Source organism: Canis aureus, chromosome 3, assembly GCF_053574225.1.
Source record: "Canis aureus isolate CA01 chromosome 3, VMU_Caureus_v.1.0, whole genome shotgun sequence".
Taxonomy (NCBI): Eukaryota; Metazoa; Chordata; class Mammalia; order Carnivora; family Canidae; genus Canis; species Canis aureus.
In genome coordinates, this window is record NC_135613.1 from 45,258,374 (window position 1) to 45,276,657 (window position 18,284).

Genomic DNA, 18,284 nt, shown 5'->3' on the forward strand with positions numbered 1-18,284 from the left:
CTGCAGGTGCATAGCCTGGTATGTGACAGTTTATCTCTTGTGTACAAATAATTTTTCACTTTATTACTGCATCAGATGGAATCTTTTTTTAAAAAGCATTTTAAGGGCAGCCCGGGTGGTTCAGAGGTTTAGTGCCGCCTTCAGCCCAGGGTTTCATCCTGAAGACCCGGGATTGAGTCCCACGTCGGGCTCCCTGCATGGAGCCTGCTTCTCTCTCTGTCTGTGTCTCTGCCTCTCTCTCTCTCTCTCTGTGTCTCTCATGAATAAATAAATAAAATCTTTAAAAAATGCATAAGGAAGAAATAAGGGTCCAAATGCAAGTTAAAATGTAGTGGTGAGAGGCTACCAATTCAGCTCAACTGAGGAGACCGTAAGGTGAACTGGTAACTTCTACTTGTGGCTATGTCTGGCAAGTACAAAGACAATGGTGGAACATGCTCTATTAGGAGCTGTTTCTTTTGACATTGGTTCCAAGATACATCTCAACTTTGGATCTTAACAGACTCCTTGTTTGTTAAAATTGTTTTCAAAAGTATATTTCTTAAGATCAAGGAAATATATTACAAATAATTTTATACAAATAGAATATATAATCTACCCTGTAATCTTCAGTCAACAGTAGCCATTTTTTTAAGATATATTTATTTTTTGAGAGAGAGAGAGAGAATGCACATGTGAGAGGGGAGAAGGGCAAAGAGAGAGGGAGAGAGAATCTCCAGCAGATCCTGTGCTGATGCAGGGCTCGATCTCACAACCCTGACATCAGGACCCTGAGATTAGGACCTGAGTGGAAACCAAGAGTCGGACACTCAAAGGACTGAGCTACCCAAGCATCCCAATAGTAGTCATTTCAACTTACCATATGCAGTGTGTGTGTCTGTGTATACATGTATGTGTATATATACTCATTCATCTGATAACCATGTTAATGGTTCCATAGTATTATATGGATGTATCTATCTTCTATTAGGGGATATTTAGGTTTTTACCCTTTTTATTGCTATTATGTAAAATGGTGCAATGAGCAGTCTTAAATATATATCTTAATGTACTTGTCTTAATTTGTCTAAAAATAAATCACTAAAAATGGAGTTGCTATATTAAAGGGTATGCACATTTTAGACATTACACTACATTACTGTCAAATGTCTCTCCAAAAAGTTCATACCAGCATTATGATTAACAATTTTTCCATGCCCATATCAACAGTTATATCAATATTGTTCGCTTTTCCCAATCTAATTGAGAAAATGTAATATGTAATTGCTTTTAGCTCTATTTTTAATTACTGAAAACTTTTTAACATCTGCCTAGCATTTCACTGTCATGAATCATGATTTATTTCACTTCAATTATTAGGCATTTAAATTGCTTCAAGTTTTCCTACATGCAGTGAACATCTTTGCATATAATCCTTTGGCCTGAAGATATTTTCTTAGAATAGATTTTTAAAATTGGAATTATGGGCTAAAACTGTGAAGCTTTTAAAAGTTCATGATACACATTGCCCAACAATTTTCCAGAAAGATTATACCAATTTTTACTTCCATTAACATTTTCTTATAGTGCCTATTTCATGAAGTATTTTTTTTTAGATCTTTTCTAATCTGAAAGGTAAAAATTTCTTTCATCTTGTTGCATTGCTTTGGTAACTAGTTAAGGCTGAACTTTTCATACTATTTTAGCCATTTATGGCTTTTCAGTGAATACCTTGTTCCTTTTTAAAAAGTCTTCATGTTGCCCACTTGTATTTGAGGAAGACTCTAACAGGCTAATATACTAGTGTTGTCAATGCCCAGGCCATACCTTCAAGTAGCCACCATTTCTATAAAAATTCATACTAGACATTCCACAGGAAAACATATTTCCCCTACCCAAATATACTTGGATGTCTTTTTTGGAAACTCTAATTCTTCCTATTTCTTAACAGACTTCTTGCTTGTTTTTTTTTTTTTTTTTTTTTTTAAGATTTTATTTATTTATTCATGAGAGAGAGAGAGAGAGAGGCAGAGACACAGGCAGAGGGAGGAGCAGGCTCCATGCAGGGAGCCTGACGCAGGACTCCATCCCAGGACTCCAGGATCACACCCTGGGCCAAAGGCAGGCGCTGAGCTGCTAAGCCACCCAGGGATCCCCTCCTTGCTTGTTCTTTTGGTACTCTTGGACCTGTGTCATTGCTCCCATTTGGTTTGAAACCTGACCCAGGCTCTCTCTAGTTTCTCTGATTAAATAAAATCCCCCGACTATATTCACTTCCTCCCTGCCTCAGCTCAAGGATTGCTCATGGGAAAACACCTTTCCTGATGTGACCAAGCTCTCCAGCCTTTCTTTCCTGTGCTCTGTTCCTTTGTATGGTCCTTATTAGATATTTTTCCAAGTATCTCGATTAGATCACCCATAATTATGGCACAACAGATATTACTCAGTGTAAATTGTTTTTTTTTTTTTAAGATTTTATTTATTTATTCATGAAGGACACAGAGGAGAGAGACCGAGGCAGAGACATAGGCAGAGGAAGATGCAGGCTCTATGCAGGGAGCCTGATGTGGGACTTGATCCCGGGTCTCCAGGATCATGCCCTGGGCTGAAGGCAGGCGTTAAAGCGCTAAGCCACCTAGGGATTACCCCCTCAGTGTAAGTTTAAAGAAACTATTATCCTCTAGCAAAACCAGTTGCTTGAAGTTTTTCCCAAAAGAGCTGCTGAGGTATCCAAGGACATCCATGTCCAGGGCTCTTTTAAAACTAGAAACCAGTACAACTCAAACTTTTTTTCATTATCCCCCTTCTTACCCAGGGAGTCTTTTTAGACCTTTGTTTTCTCCTAATCATTCCCTACTAGAATTTTAATATCACAAATGTACTATACATCTGGTTGTGTGATGTATATCTGTGTGCTTTATACATAAAAAATTAAGATTTCTTTCATGTTCCCCCAAGAACCAATTTCCACACTCTTTGGGGTGATATTACCCTACAGAGGATACACACTGTGCACCCAGGCAAATCTCGGAGCAAAGCTCACTAATACGAATGGGAAAACATTGATAATATAGGGTAGGGTTTAAGAATGCCATTGAATTTTGATCCGCTTTTCAGTCCCAGCACCTGAGCAAATTATGTAATTTTATAAAGATTCAATTCCTTCAATGGTAAACTGTACATATTAATGGAATGTACCTCAGAAAGATGTTTTGACAGTATAAGACAAAATGCACATAAAGTATCCAACACAGTGACCATCACACATCAATGCTCTACATAAATTAGTTCTTGATATCATTATTCATATTCTTTGTATACCATGCTACTGCTGACTCAGCCTTAGATTCTGGATCAAACAGTTAGTACTGTCTATACAAAATTATCTAGGATTTGGTCAAGTGAGTTCTCATAATGAGAACATTTTCATTATGGCTTTGTCTCCCACCTTGTGTCTATTTTTAACAAGAGTCCTTGTGTTGAATATATTTGATGTGATTTTGATGATGACTTTTGTGTCTTAGGAGGTTTTTGATGACTGCTTCAATTTCCTCCCTGGTTATTGGCCTGTTCAGGTTTTCTATTTCTTCCTGTTCCAGTTTTGGTAATTTGTGGCTTTCCAGAAATGCGTCCATTTCTTCTAGATTGCCTAATTTATTGGCGTATAGCTGTTCATAATATGTTTTTAAAATCATATTTTGTATTTGTTTGTATTTGTATTTCCTTGGTGTTGGTAGTGATCTCTCCTTTCTCATTCATGATTTTATTAATTTGAGTCTTCTCTCTCCTCTTTTTAATAAGGCTGGCTAATGGTTTATCTATCTTATTAATTCTTTCAAAGAACCAACTCCTGGTTTTGTTGATCTGTTCCACAGTTCTTCTGGTCTCGATTTCGTTGAGTTCTGCTCGAATCTTTATTAACTCTCTTCTGCTGGGTGTAGGATCTATTTGCTGTTTTTTCTCTAGCTCCTTTAGGTGTAAGGTTAACTTTTGTATTTGAGTTCTTCCCAGTTTTTGGATTGTTGCTTGTATTGCGATGTATTTCCCCCTCAGGACTGCTTTTGCTATATCCCAAAGATTTTGATGATGAAAACGAGTATAATTTTTTTCCTAGTCAAAAATATTTTTTAGGGGGCAGCCCGGGTGGCTCAGAAGTTTAGCACTGCCTTCAGCCCAGGTCTTGATTCTGGAGACCAGGGATTGAGTCCCACATCGGGCTCCCTGCATGGAGCCTGCTTCTCCTTCTGCTTGTGTCTCTGCCTCTCTCTCTCTCTCTCTCTCTGTGTATCTCTCTTTCTCTGTCCCTCATGAGTAAATACATTTTTAAAAATCTTTAAAAAAAATATTTTTTAGGAAGTTAATTAAATATGGCATTAATGTTGGATGATGGTTTGGGAACTGTAAGCAAAGACCTAGTTTGAAGAAAATTCTCTATAAAACATGACAAAAATGTTAGCTAATCATGTTTCTGGATTGAGTGATATTTGAAAAGCAAGAAATATATGCTTATCAAATATATACTATATATGTACCATATGCAAGTATGCAGGGATTTATGAAGAAGAAAACTGAAAATAACTCTAATCCCATTTGCTTACCCAGAAATTCAGTATCCTTAATTCTATTTTGTGCAAACTGGTTTTTTTAAGTGTGCCTTCCTCGTTTTTCATAGAGTCAAATGCCTTGCACACTGAAAAGCATGTAACATATAATTTACACAGTGCTACTGAGTTAAGATAAGACCTATCAGGCTCCTTCTATAGAAGGAGCAGAAAGTTAAGTGGACCTACACTTACATCCTGACTCCACCACCTACTGTCTGTGAAAATGTAGGCAAATGACTCTTTCAGACTTGCTTTCTTGATCTGTAATATGTAGTCATGTCTATTGGGCACAGGATTATGGTGATAATTATGTACTATGTGTGAAGCATAAAAGACAGTGTTTAACTCATAACAGGTTCTCAGTAATACTGATGCCTTCTTTTATGAGGTTTGCCCTTTTTCCTTTTTATCGATACTCAGCATGTTAGTTGATGCTACTTATCTCATGATGTGAGAAGTCAAAGTAGCAATTGGGGGTACTTCTTAACTTTTATAAGCTTCTGGATTGGTCATCTACAAAACAGTGATAATAATATGTTTTTTTCTTAAAATGTGAGGATTCAATAAGGTAATGCATATGAAACATGTAGCAAAGCCCCTAGAATACAAAAAGTGTATGCTTAATTTAGCTCTCATCATAGCATTATTATTAGATTATGCTATAGCATTTATTAGGCTACCAGAAATTCTTAAATAGACAAAAATATACAAATATACTAAAAATAGACAAAATAATTTGTGGATAGAGCTTCATATGCAGCATACACACAAACACACATATATATGCAACATATACATATGTATTTCATATAATTTAAACCAGCTAGCTTATGTAAAATCATAACATTCAAAGATGTAGAGAAAAAGAAAAAAACTAGAAGATTTTTATGTAGTAACTGTCTCTTAACTCCTCTTCTTACAAATTTATCCTAAATTTTTTTTTTGAAAAAGAAGCAGCTGTGATTCTTAAAACGTGCCATAGCTTTACTAATCATCACTTCAGCTAAGATTCACAAGGTCTCAAGAGCACAACTCACCTTCTCAAGTAAGCTCTCTGGATATAATTCTTTCTAATGTAAAAAGTTCTAATCTTCGTTGCATCTTCTCTGGTGTGCTAAATGCATCGGGTGTTTGGGGGGCCTGAAGCAATACGTTATATATTGGGACTGCCAGGCAGATTTTTCTTTGTTGTTCATGGTGATGGCTGTTATTTATTAGCATTTACTATGTGCAGGAAGGTACCCAGTGAAACTCTATCCAAGTGTCATTACTGGCATCTTTGCAGTTATTAGATTTTATAGGTAAAAACCAACATGAAATGAAAGCATTTACTTATAACATTAGTCCCAAATTAACACTAGTGTCTATAGTATGTATCCTTACTGATGGCATAAATGCAGTCAGTCAGTTTCTCTGTAAATGTCCGATCTTAAGAACAATGGACATAAAATGCAAATACAGTGCACATTTGTTGAAAAGTGAAACTGCCAATCATAAAATGGATACAGGATTCTATAAAGTCAGTGAAAGCACTGGTGTAAAGATCCTTAGGTTACACTCATAGCCCTTGTCAGCTGAGGGTTTAGCAAAAAAAAATATATATATATATATATTAATAACTAGAGAAGGAAAGGAAGCTTACATTATACACACTTCAAAAGAAAATCAAGAAATTGGGAGGCCTTTAGGAAATTTATAAAACTCTCAATTAACTCTGCAGTAATGGTTCACTTTATGATCATGAATCAAAGCCAAATCTGAATCTAGATTGATGTGTAAAGTTATAATACAATTTTGTCAGAAAAGTGAACCTTTTCTCAAAATATCAACACAAGTCATTTTCCCTCACCCTAAGAACTCACTGATTATTTAATTGTAGTGTGTTAAAATATTTTTTCACAAATTGAATATATGACAATTTTGAGTCCCAATCAAGCCTTTTACCACTACATACTATGAAATTTAAATATATTCATTTTGAAGTGATTTTTTTCTGATACTGACTGTCCTCAGATAACAAGGACATCCTATGTTATCATATGTAATTCTCGTAACACCTGTAGAAGGTACCATCTCCGTTTCATAAAAGGATGATGCTGGGCCTCAGAGAGGTTAAGTAATCTGCTCAAGGCCACACAGTAAGTGATAAAGTCAGGATTCAAATGTAATTCAATCTGATTCCAAAAAAAAAGAAAAATTCAATCTGATTCCAACATTCTTTGTCTCTCTCACTGCATTGTACAAATATTATCTATAAAGTATCATAGAATTGAATATAATTATCTTTTTATTAATTCTAACTAATACAATCCACTTTTTCTGGAAAAATCTAACCCAATTCCCACTGTCCACTACTTCATACAACTCTTAGAGTTTCTTCTCTCTTCCTCTATGCATACAGAGACTTTCTGTTGCTTCCATCTATTGGTTCCATCTCCAGCACTCTTACTCCTGGACATAGGGTCATTTGTCTCCCGCCTACAGCAAGCCTGGTGGAGTGGGCAGTTACCGGGTAAACTGCCAGGGTAGGAATGGTCTTCAAACAAGACCACCCTCTCCTGTTGCTCATGCTTCCAGTTGGGCTTTCAAAGGGACTGTTTCCAACCCCAGATGAACAGAAGGTAAAGCTTGTTGCTCTTATGGCATCTTGGCTTTTACAAGTGCACACCCTCTCCTCTCTAATTAGATAAGGTTGCTAGCACTGTATCAGTGTCCCAATTTCATGGGCACGTGGCTGGAATAACTGACCTGCTCAAGGTCAGATGTGAACTAAGCAGCATGGTGAAGAGTGAAGTTCACAGCCTCTGACACAGCCCTAGACTCTTTACTATAGAAGCAAAGCTTAGTAACTACAAGTGTAGGTTGCTTGCTCTCTGAATATGAGCTAGTTACTTAAGCTCTCAACACTTCATCATCTGTAAGAAAGGGATGTTAACAATAACACCTACTCAATGAACCGGTTGTGTGAATCAAAGGAGTTGGTATAAGAGAAGCATTACAAGAGTTTGGCACAAAGTTGGGGAAAAGTGAACAATAGTTATTACCATTTAGAACAGATAGAAACAAATGGTACAAACACCCTGGAGGGAGGCATGATTTTGACACAAATTCATATTAAATTTAAAACAACTAAAAAATAAGTCTTTTCCATGAGCTGGGCTTGATGTGAAAACAGTTTTAACGTCCAGTACTGCGAAGTGGAAAACATTATACACAAAATGAAGAAGAGGGTGCATAAAGGGGAGGTGAGACCTTGCCACAGGTTTGCTTCGGGCACAATTTTGTGCACATCTTCGTGACACGCTTCACCTCCACGCCAATGCCCAACCAGCAGTGGTGTGAGGCCAGGGGCTCTGTTAACCCGACACGCAAACATTTATTTATTTGCAGAGTTAACCTTCTTGTACTCTTACTCAATTTCTGTACCTGAGTTTGCTTGGAATTGCTATTTTGTCAGACTCCACAAGCTAGTGGCAGCAACCTGTCCTTCTGGGGGTACTGCAAATGCGCCATCATATGCCTAACATAATTTGTTCTGACTTCTGTGCTATTAGAGCAGATTAGGTAAGAGGGTGGGATCCAGAGTCAGGCAATGCATCCCAATTCTGTTCATACTGCTTACGTTAGTATGTGTGACTGTGGGCAAGGCTCAGGATTTGTTTTCCCATCCCTAAAAGAAGAACAATAATGGTGGTTGCCTTATTGGAATCATAGCTGGATTTAAAGCTAACATCAGGAAAGCTCCTTGAATAGTTCTGGGTATGCAATAAGAAGTAGATGTTTTTGTTGTTGCTACTACTGTTTTTGTTAGTCAGGACCTGGAACTGAATTTTAGCTGTACTGCTTTCTAGCAGAGTGACCTTTGGCAAGTAAAATAGAGATAATCATACTGAACCTGTTTGTCCTTTCAATGTATGAAGAACATAAAGCCACCTTAGTGTTTGATATTTTATTATGTTAAAGGATACACATAATAAATACTGTTTCTACCTTGAATTCTTTAAAAATATCATTAACAGTAATGTAATAATTATAATATTAAGCTATTCTCTAACTTCACATAGTGTTTTATCTTTCATTTGTGTCTAATATTGTAGTCCCCTTCCAGACCATAAGCTCCATGAAGGGGGGTTGGCATATCAGTCAGCAATTAGCACAATGCTTAATTATTACAGGAATTCATATTTAAATGAATCCAAAGAAAGTACATTTCAGCCAATTTTTATGTCCTAAGGGTCCAAGCATTATATCAAGCAACTTTAACAGATACAATGGCCACCTATGTGATCTGCAAAAAACCATACATCCAGGTCTGTATGACTCAAGAGCTGAAATTTCTTTTTGTTAAATCACAGAACAGCCCACCCTATACTATTCATTTGGCAATTAATTTGCAGTGAAATAATCTTGTAGCACTATCAATTGAAGTATTAAGCTCTTCTTTTTCTAACGGTTTTATTTATTTATTTATTTGAGAGAGAGAGAAACAGAGATAGCAAGTAGAGAAGCAGGCTCCCCAGTGAGCAGGGAGCCTGATGATGTGGGGCTCAATCCCAGAATTCTGGGATCATGGCCCAAGCCAAATGCAGATGCTTAACCAACTGAGCCACCCAGGAGCCCTGAACTATTAAACTCTTGCTTGCATATGTTACTGCTATTAGATGTTTCCATACGTTTATGTCTTATTTTCTGGAAGTTTACATATTGATGCTCCCACCACTATCTTGCACATAGTAGAGGCTCAGTAAATGTTTGACAGATCCACTCAAATCCTCATTGAAGAGAAACTGTTTTCAAAGCAGCCTACTTCTGTGTTAGAACATTATTTCTACAGTTCAAAAAAAGCTAAATGTGTATCAACAACTTAAAAATCATAGAATCCTAAAACAGAGATTATATGATCTACTGCCTCTATTTTATGATTGAGAAAGCCAAAAGTAAATTGACTTGCCCAAGGTCACAAAGCTATTAATTTGCAGATTCATGGCCATGGTCCCTTGTGTCACTGTCTGGTAATGTTCTTCCAGATGTTCAAAAATAGTCTCTAGGCCCCTAAATTATCTGCCCCACTATCACTAGAGCAATCTAAACTCAAGCCCATCATAACTCCCTTATTTCAGATATTTCAGAGGCCTCTCATCTTCTAGAGATGGTGTTCTTAACCTCAGTTTTAGGACCTCCAAGCCCTATTTCAAATTACATGAATGCTGTCTACATGTGCACTCCGCTTTGAAAAGCATCCATAGATTTGTATTAAATTATCAAAAAAGTAACTATGATCTTAATGCCGATAAGTCACCTATAAAATAAACAATTTTTACTAAGTTATTTATACAAAACTGTTCAAGACCTAATTTCTAGCGGCCCCCAACCTCATCTCCTTCCCTGTCTCATCTTTCAATACCCACCACATTTGCACACATTTGCAAATAGTGCCAAACTTCCTGTGGTTTCTCAAAATACCATGTTTGCTCAGTTCCACACAGAAGTACATGCTGAGCCTTCTTCCTTCTCCCTCTTGTGAGACTGTATTCATTTTCAAACCTCAGTTCCAACAGTATTTTCTCCATGAAATCTTCCCCGATCTCTCCACTTACTTCATACATTACATAGATAATATATGTAAAACACATACTAAGTATGCAACAAATAGTGGTGATGGAGGTAATGCTCATGAATATTGATGATGATGATATGAGCACACTGAACTGTAAGTCCTTGAGGACAGGGATTATGTTTCAACTTTGAATCCCCAGAACCTTACCATAGTGCCTTATACATAATAGATAGTAAGCGTGTGTTTGTTAATGATCAATTACCCCAAGTCCAAGATATTGAAAGCCAATGGAAGACAGTAAATGGAGAGACCAGCATGAGTGAGAATTACCAAAGAAAACTTTATTGAGAAGGGAGATACTCAAAGGGTAGATTTTTCTTTTTTAATAGCAAAGGAAGAGTACAGAAGTCACCAAAAGTAAAAGAAAAAAAAGCATAATACGTAGTCTGCTCCAGGGTTGGGAAGAGTAAATGTGCTTTGTTTGATAGGAAGGAGAAGCAGTGAGTAACAACATGATTAAATACCTTGTCATTACGAAAACTTTGCTGTCTAGAACCATACTAGAGATGAAGAGCAAAGACAACAATCCTAAGTTTTGCTTCTTTCAGAAACCTCAGGTTGTATCAAAACCATAAAAGAAAATGTTTCAGGGATTCCTGGGTGGCGCAGCAGTTTGGCGCCTGCCTTTGGCCCAGGGCGCGATCCTGGAGGCCCGGGATCAAATCCCACGTCGGGCTCCCGGTGCATGGAGCCTGCTTCTCCCTCTGCCTATGTCTCTGCCTCTCTCTCTCTCTCTCTGTGTGACTATCATAAATAAATAAAAAATTTAAAAAAATGTTTCATTTAGACAAACTGTATGGTATAATAGGGAGAACACAAGCTTTACAGAGCAGCAAATCTAGCTTGAATTTTAGTTTTGCACTTACCTGTTATCTTGGGTTGAGTCCCTTATCTCTTTGAGCTTTAGTTTTCTCTTCTGTAGAATGGAAATTATAATGGGTATCCTAAAGGGCTGATGTGGGGTATGAATGAGGTAATTCTTGTAAGATATGTGGTGTACAGCCTAGCAAGTAGCAGGTGTTCAATAAACATGAGAGCTACTGTTATTGTTATAGTATGAATTGATGTACTTGTGTGTCTGTGTTAAGTCATAATGTACATTATGTCATGTATGTTTTTGGACATGTAAACTTGAGCTTATTTGATCTGAAGATAATTGGGCTTTCCGAAACAAATAATCCAAAAAAGAACAATGCATAACATGGTACCCCATGGCCATTTGTGTCTTTGAAATAAAGAAACAAAAAGTTTTGAGTGTAGGTTGAATGCTCAAATAGGAAGCTAATAATTGTCTTTATTAACTACCTGCTGTACAAACTGTCATTCAAATACTGCCTTATGCTTATGTAAAACATTGAAACCCCCCGATGACTTTATTCATCTGCTTGGATTTTTTTTTCTGTAGAAAAATTAGTAATTGAATTAATTTCAAGTGTGTTTGTTTGTAAATCAGCCAAATATTTCTTTTTAAATACTTGAGCTCTATGTTGAATATACACACATGGTTCTTAGCACATTACTTTTTTTCAATAATAGATTTCATCCTTTAATCCTTTTTTAATGGGCTTTTAGTTCCACATATACTAACATGTCTCCTATGTCCATAATAAATGAAAGTTTTTCATTTCGTGCAGGTTCTTCCAGGGGCCCCAGCCCCCTAACCATGGGAGCCCAGGACACCCTCCCTGTTGCAGCAGCATTTACAGAAACGGTCAATGCCTACTTCAAAGGAGCAGATCCAAGCAAGTAAGCCTGGGACTTGGTCCACCATATTTTTCAAACTCTATCCTATCCAGTGGATGGGTGGGGGGGACACCCTAAACATAACTATTTCATTCCTTATCTTAAAACTAAAACAAACAAAAAACAAAAATTTGATTAATAGTAACAGGTGGCATACCTTGAATGGAGGAGAAAATTTAATTAGATATATTAATTCACTGCTTTTTAAAAAAAATATGCCAAAGGACCAATAATCTAGTGTCTTATTCCATGGATAGAGTTCAGAAAGTTATGGATTCCCTGAAATTTTACTGCATATCTTATGTGTGTGTACATATGTGCATTTGTCATTGAGAGGGTCTACAGCATCCATCAATTTCACAAAAAGGTTTATGATCCAAAAAAACAAAAATTAAAAGTGATTATTAGTCTACACTAAAAACAAAACTCCGAAGTCAAACTGGCTTTCAAGTGTGTCATTAGTACAATTCCAGGGTTGAATGTGATGGATAAACAAAGGGCAAACCTAAATGAGGAAAGAATTGCTCTTTATTTTTCACTTACAAGGGCTAGGGCTGAAAAGACCTTAGTATCCATGGAAATAAGAATTAGAAAAAGAAGACATTCACATCGAACACTTGACTATTTTATGAAAACTTTTTAAAGAGTGATAATTAAGTATAATTAGGATTTGGATCTCCACATATATTTTAAGTGGGAATTTATATGACTAACTGTGAATCCTCTTTACACTTCAGGAACACTAGTTTTTGTAAGCCTAAATCTAACAATATTATGCTGGGAAACATGATTAGTAACTCCAGACAGTAGGATCTATCAACCTCCCTAAATGTCATGTCCTTTTTAATAACATTTAGATTTTATTCTGTGCCCAGACTATTGTAGAGAAACCAACACTATGGACTCTGATGTGTTAGTCTATTTGGGATACTATAACAGAAGAGTGTAGACTGAGTGGCTTCTAAACCACAGAAATGTATTTCTCATGGTTTTTGAGGTTGAATAGTCCAAGATCAAGGCTCTGGCAAATTCAGTATCTGACCAGAGCCAGCGTCCTGGGTCATAGTAACCTTAAATGGGAGGAGGGAGGGTCCTAGGGAGTTCTTCAAGGTCACTTTTATAAAGGTGCTGATCTCCTTTATGAGGGTACTACCCTCATGACCTCATCACCTCTCAACAACCCCCCTTCAAACACCATCGTATTGGAAATTAGATTTCAGCATACAGGTTTTGGAAGGACACAAACATTCACTCTGGTTTCTCCCATATCTTTTCTTTTCAATCTTCAAACCAGGAAGGTAATTTGTCACATGCACATATCAATAGGAATTAAAAGCTACCTCATACAGAGTATGCATTTGAACTGTTAGAGTAAGTGCCATGTGCCTAAGTTGTATATATACTTCATATACACATATACATGTTGGTTCTGTAAACTCTTCTTTAAATGAAGAATTTACATAACTTTCTATAATACCAGTTCTAAGGATTACTTATTATCAACGGACCTGCCTATACTTTAGAAAGCTCAGGCTGACCAGAATTGAGAAAGGCAGGTAGAAACACACCTTTAAAAGAATAAGAGTAGGGGATCCCTGGGTGGCTCTGTGATTTAGCGCCTGCTTTTGGCCCAGGGTGTGATCCTGGAGTCCCGGGATCGAGCCCCGCGTCGGGCTGCCTGCACGGAGCCTGCTTCTCCCTCTGCCTGTGTCTCTGTCTTTCTCTCTCTCTACGTCTATCATGAATAAATAAATAAAATCTTTAAAAAAAATAAAAGAATAAGAGTAGTCAGCGGGCACCTGGGTGGTTGAGTTGGCTAAGCATCTGACTCTTGATTTTGGCTCAGGTCATGATCTCATGGTCTTGAGATTGAACCCTGTGTTGGGTTCTGTGCTGAGCATGGAGCCTGCTTAAGATTTTCTCTCCCTAAAAAAACAACAAAAAAAAAAGATTCTCTCTCCCTCTTCCTCTGCCCCTCCCCACAAACTCTCTCTCTCTCTCTCTCTCAAAAAAAAAGAAAATAAGAATAAGAGTGGTCAGGAGTGTGGAAAGATGTCTATACCAGCTTGAAAAGCACTGGGAATCACACAAGAATGAGTCCTTTTCATGTCTGCTTAATAATTGGTTATCATTCATTCATTTATTCAGAGAGACATAATAGGTAGTAGGAGTGCTTCCACTTTTGCCCCTAAAATCTATTTTCAGTATATCACTCTTCTGCTCAGTATCCTTCTTTCTTGTTCAGAGTAAAATCCAGTGCTTTACAATGGTCCATGAGGCTCTAGATTATCTGTTGAGACTTTTCTCCCATTTCAGCTCCCACCTCTCTGATCTTGTCTCCATCACTGGTGGTGTCCTTGTTTGTTCCACTCTGGTCACACTGGCTTCATGGCTGTTCCTCTGTCATTAGGCTGTTCCTCTGCTATTCAGACCCTATCTGCATCTCAGGGCCTTAGCATTTGTTGCTCTTTCAGCCTGGGTGAAATCTTCTCCAGCTATCTGAGTGACTTGCCCCCTTACCTCTTTCAGGATTCTTCAGCAGATGTATCAGAGACCTTCTCTGTCCATCCCATGCAAATAGCAACACTCCTCCCCACCCTCTGGCATCACTTTCTCCCTCCCCATTGCCCTTCTCTCTAATTAACATGTTGCATGTTTTCAGTGTCCACTGTCTGTCTCTTCCCCAACTAGAAGAACCATGATCTTGGCATTCCAGCGATGTGGCATTTGAGCCAAATTAATATTAGTGTTTTCTTATGCCCTTCTAAATGAACTGAGTCTTTGACTTGAGATGACTGCATATACTGTTTGTTTTCAAATATATTGCCATAAGTAGTTGCAGTACATATTGCATACTGGTAGATGGGAGATTCAGTAAATTTCATTGGAATTATGGGATCTGAAATTTATGAACAGATCATGAGGTGACAGTCTTCTAAATTTAATTTCAGCTCCAGGCAGTGAATCATTTTAATTGCTGTTCCTTTGTTATTCACTTTTAAGGAAACATCTCAAGTTCAAAAATTCTGTCATAGGGTGAGCAGAGGAGGAGGATAAAGTCAAACAGAGTGCCACATAGAGAAATGATATAGAAAAGCCATGTTGACTTGCTTTTGCCTGTGGTTTCTTCTCATCCTGCACCCAAAGCCTTCCCCATTTGCTTTCAGACCATACAGTGGAAACAATCTACTACTTTAATTATTACATACTGTGATATACAACCCATTCGAGTATAGTTATACCCTTTCTTTGTTTTTTGTTTTTGGTTTTGTTTTTGTTTTTTTATTTATTTTTTTAATAATAAATTTATTTTTTATTGGTGTTCAATTTGCCAACATACAGAATAACACCCAGTGCTCATCCCATCAAGTGCTCCCCTCAGTGCAATCCAGAAAGACTCATGTGTCAAATACTCAAAGATTCTTTGAGTATTGAGAACACCTGTAGTAGGCATTTTGACACGTGAGTCTTTCTGGATTGCTCATCAGCAGAGAACTACTTAACTTTTGAAGCTGGCTGGAGAAACACATCTACCATTATTCGCTCCTATTTGAACAACCCTGGTGTTAGGGATTAATTCTTTACTTCTCTGGAAAAATTATGTTTCTCACCTATATTCTATCCTCTTCTCATCATTTCTCAAATTTTTTATTCAAGTGTCTGTCTCTCCAATTAAATCAGAAGTTTGGGCAAAGATCACATTTGTCCTGTTTGTCACTGTCCTTTCTAGGGCATCACATAATACCTGGTACATTGTATAGTCACCCTACATATAATTATTAAATGTATGAATTTATTTTAACACTTTATTGAGTTCCTAGTCTGCACTAGGTTCTGTGTAATGCATGTTTGCCTTTCTAGAACCCAAGACACAGCACTTGTCTTCAGAAGAATGGGTAAGATATGTGCAAGAAGCTATGAAATAGTTTGTTTTTTTTAATCTGTACATCTGTCCAAGGAACCTGGAGAGAGGAAAAAGTAAGGAGGGCTGAATAAAGAGAATAGTAAGGAAAGTTTCAGAAAGGCCTGCCTTTGAACTGAGTCTTGAAACCTGAAAAGGAGTTTGCCTAGTACCTAAGCTAATGAAAGGGAATTATAAGTATATGTACAGCAGTATGTATACTTGAAAAGAAGACCGTGGGCTTAGTTATCAAACAGTATACAGAAGTCACATTTATGTCAGCCATGTATTTCTGATGACCTCACATATATCAAATTCACACGTTTCCTGACCAAAATTGGCCAGCATTTCTGTTGATTGGCTAATGTGGTGCTGCCTGTGGCAATGGGGAGAGCCCAGTTTATAAGTCACTCAGCCAGGTAACTTTGAAATTGTGCCATTCTTGATAAGTGTTTCATTTGTTGGGATTCACATGATTTCAAATTTTATTCATAACTTGAGTTTGTTAATATTTCCATATCGCTGTATTTCAGATTTCTGTAATTCAAACTCACATGAAATGTAGCCACATTGTGTACTGTTAGGAACAATCATGAGAGTTAAATATTTTCCTTTAGTGAGTGTGGATTGAAAATGCTTTTGTATAGGAAATTTCAGATCTAGAAATAGATACTGGATGAATTAATAAATCAGCAAAGTTCCACCTGTGACAGTGGAGACACAATCCTGAAAAGTAATAAAAATGAAGAAACTCAGTGCTTCTTATATTAGTTTATATTGACTACTTCTTTCATCAGCCACCCTGTTTTGCTCATTTTTAAATGACCTCCCCATTCAAAACAAATAACAAAAATTACAGAATTAGGAGTCAATAAATTTTTATTGACTTAATAAATGCTACTCCCTGCCTTCACTGACTAGTTTTCAAAAGAGAAACTTTATCCCCCACCAAGAGACCATTTAGATCTCATTTTGAGCAACCTAGTAAAGCAGCTGAGCTGATTCCCTACCCATTAAAAACATTTGAGTCATGCTGCTGACAACAACATACTGAGTGAGGGTAGATGCCGAAGTCTATTTTAACAAATGCTCTAATTGTTGTCTTCTAGAGTTGTGAAATCATATTCTGCACGTCCATGTATTGAAAAACATCAAGAGTAGACTCAGCTGCAGGGGAATTCCGAGCTCAGCACCAGTAAATAAAATGAGGTTTATGTATCTAAAAGAGAAGGAAGACAGCAGAGTTGGCAGGCAAACTGGGAGAAGAGTAGTATTCTCCAGAAGAGATGGAAGTGCAAACTTCCAGAAGCCAGAATTTTCATCCAGATTAGTGCAGAGTTATGGAAGATAACATCCGAATGAGGGCTCAGAAGGGGACATGGCAACTTTAGAAAGTTCCCCTGCCCTCCACCTCTACCTCAAAGGCAGCCTTACACATACAAGGCTGTAGCACTTCTTCACATAAGCTATTTTAAATGTACCAAGGGCCATTTCCCCTGAGCCCCATGTGTCCCGTTAATCACAGTCACACAGCCATACAAGGTGACTATGGGGCAAATGGAGTTCCTTATACTCAAATGGGAGCAAAGTTTCCATCTTGTAGCCCCAATTCCCCTAGAACGTACACTCCTGAACTTAAAGTTATAGAATTGGTATGAGAGTAAATTATCCAAATGTAGAAGGAAGTCATAAAGAAGTTCACTCATTTGAAATAGTTACTGTTTCCCAAAGAAGAATAATCCTTTGAGATTTCTGCTTCTGGCCAAGGTGTAGAGATCAATTTATCTTTCTACCTGAAAACACCCCAAAAATGGACAAAACATATGAAACAATGATTTACAAGACACTGGGCCTGAGGCGAAAAGACAGTGATCCCTGAGAGGTGAGGTGTGCATTGTGATGGCCCCAGCTTACTTCCTTAAGAGTTTTTGGCATGACATAGGGAAGCCTGGTGGACTCCCAGCTGTTCACAAAGAGGTGTCTCCCTGAGGCACACTCCACTACAAAACCAGCTGAGGGGGTTGACAGAGAAAGCTAATGGCCACACAGTGGGTACTTCAGGCCACCATGCACCACAGAAGCTGGTTGTGGAGAAAGTGTGCACATGCCAGGAGCCTGGGGCTGGAGAATCCACTTGCATTGCAGGATCTGGGCCCTGGGACAGCCCAGACACATGCCCTACAAGAATCAGATGCTAGGGAAGCTGCCTCTGCCACTGGGCACCAACAAAGCCACATAGGCTGCAATACCCACACCCTGGGGATGCCACCTGCACTGCGGAGGTCACACAGAGGCCTCCTGCACTACAAAAGCCTGGCACTAGATGCCCTAAGTACCACTGGAGCCTGCCTAGCAAGCACTCTGGAATGAGGAAGGAAAAATCGCCTCTTCCTGCGATGTCTTTTCAGCGCCCTCTATTGAAAATTTAACTGTTGGCGAA

At 37.9% G+C, this 18,284-nt stretch overlaps 1 protein-coding gene and 1 long non-coding RNA gene across 29 annotated transcripts in view; one reads left to right on the forward strand and one right to left on the reverse strand.

Annotated features, from left to right (window-relative positions):
• Positions 1–11,266, reverse strand: part of LOC144310755 (uncharacterized) — a 139,602-nt gene extending 128,336 nt beyond the window's left edge. For 3 of the 6 annotated variants that reach the window (XR_013376434.1, XR_013376435.1, XR_013376433.1), the window contains exon 1: positions 11,067–11,264. This is a non-coding gene — a long non-coding RNA (uncharacterized LOC144310755). Of the gene's footprint in view, positions 1–11,066 lie in introns of all 6 variants that reach the window. The other 3 variants (XR_013376431.1, XR_013376430.1, XR_013376432.1) reach the window with 2 other exon arrangements.
• Positions 1–18,284, forward strand: part of SGIP1 (SH3GL interacting endocytic adaptor 1) — a 204,143-nt gene that overhangs the window by 164,690 nt on the left and 21,169 nt on the right. For all 23 annotated transcript variants that reach the window (XM_077892177.1, XM_077892176.1, XM_077892175.1 and 20 more), the window contains one exon: positions 11,835–11,946. In XM_077892177.1, the coding sequence (XP_077748303.1) occupies positions 11,835–11,946 (112 nt within the window). The remainder of the gene's footprint in view (positions 1–11,834; positions 11,947–18,284) is intronic.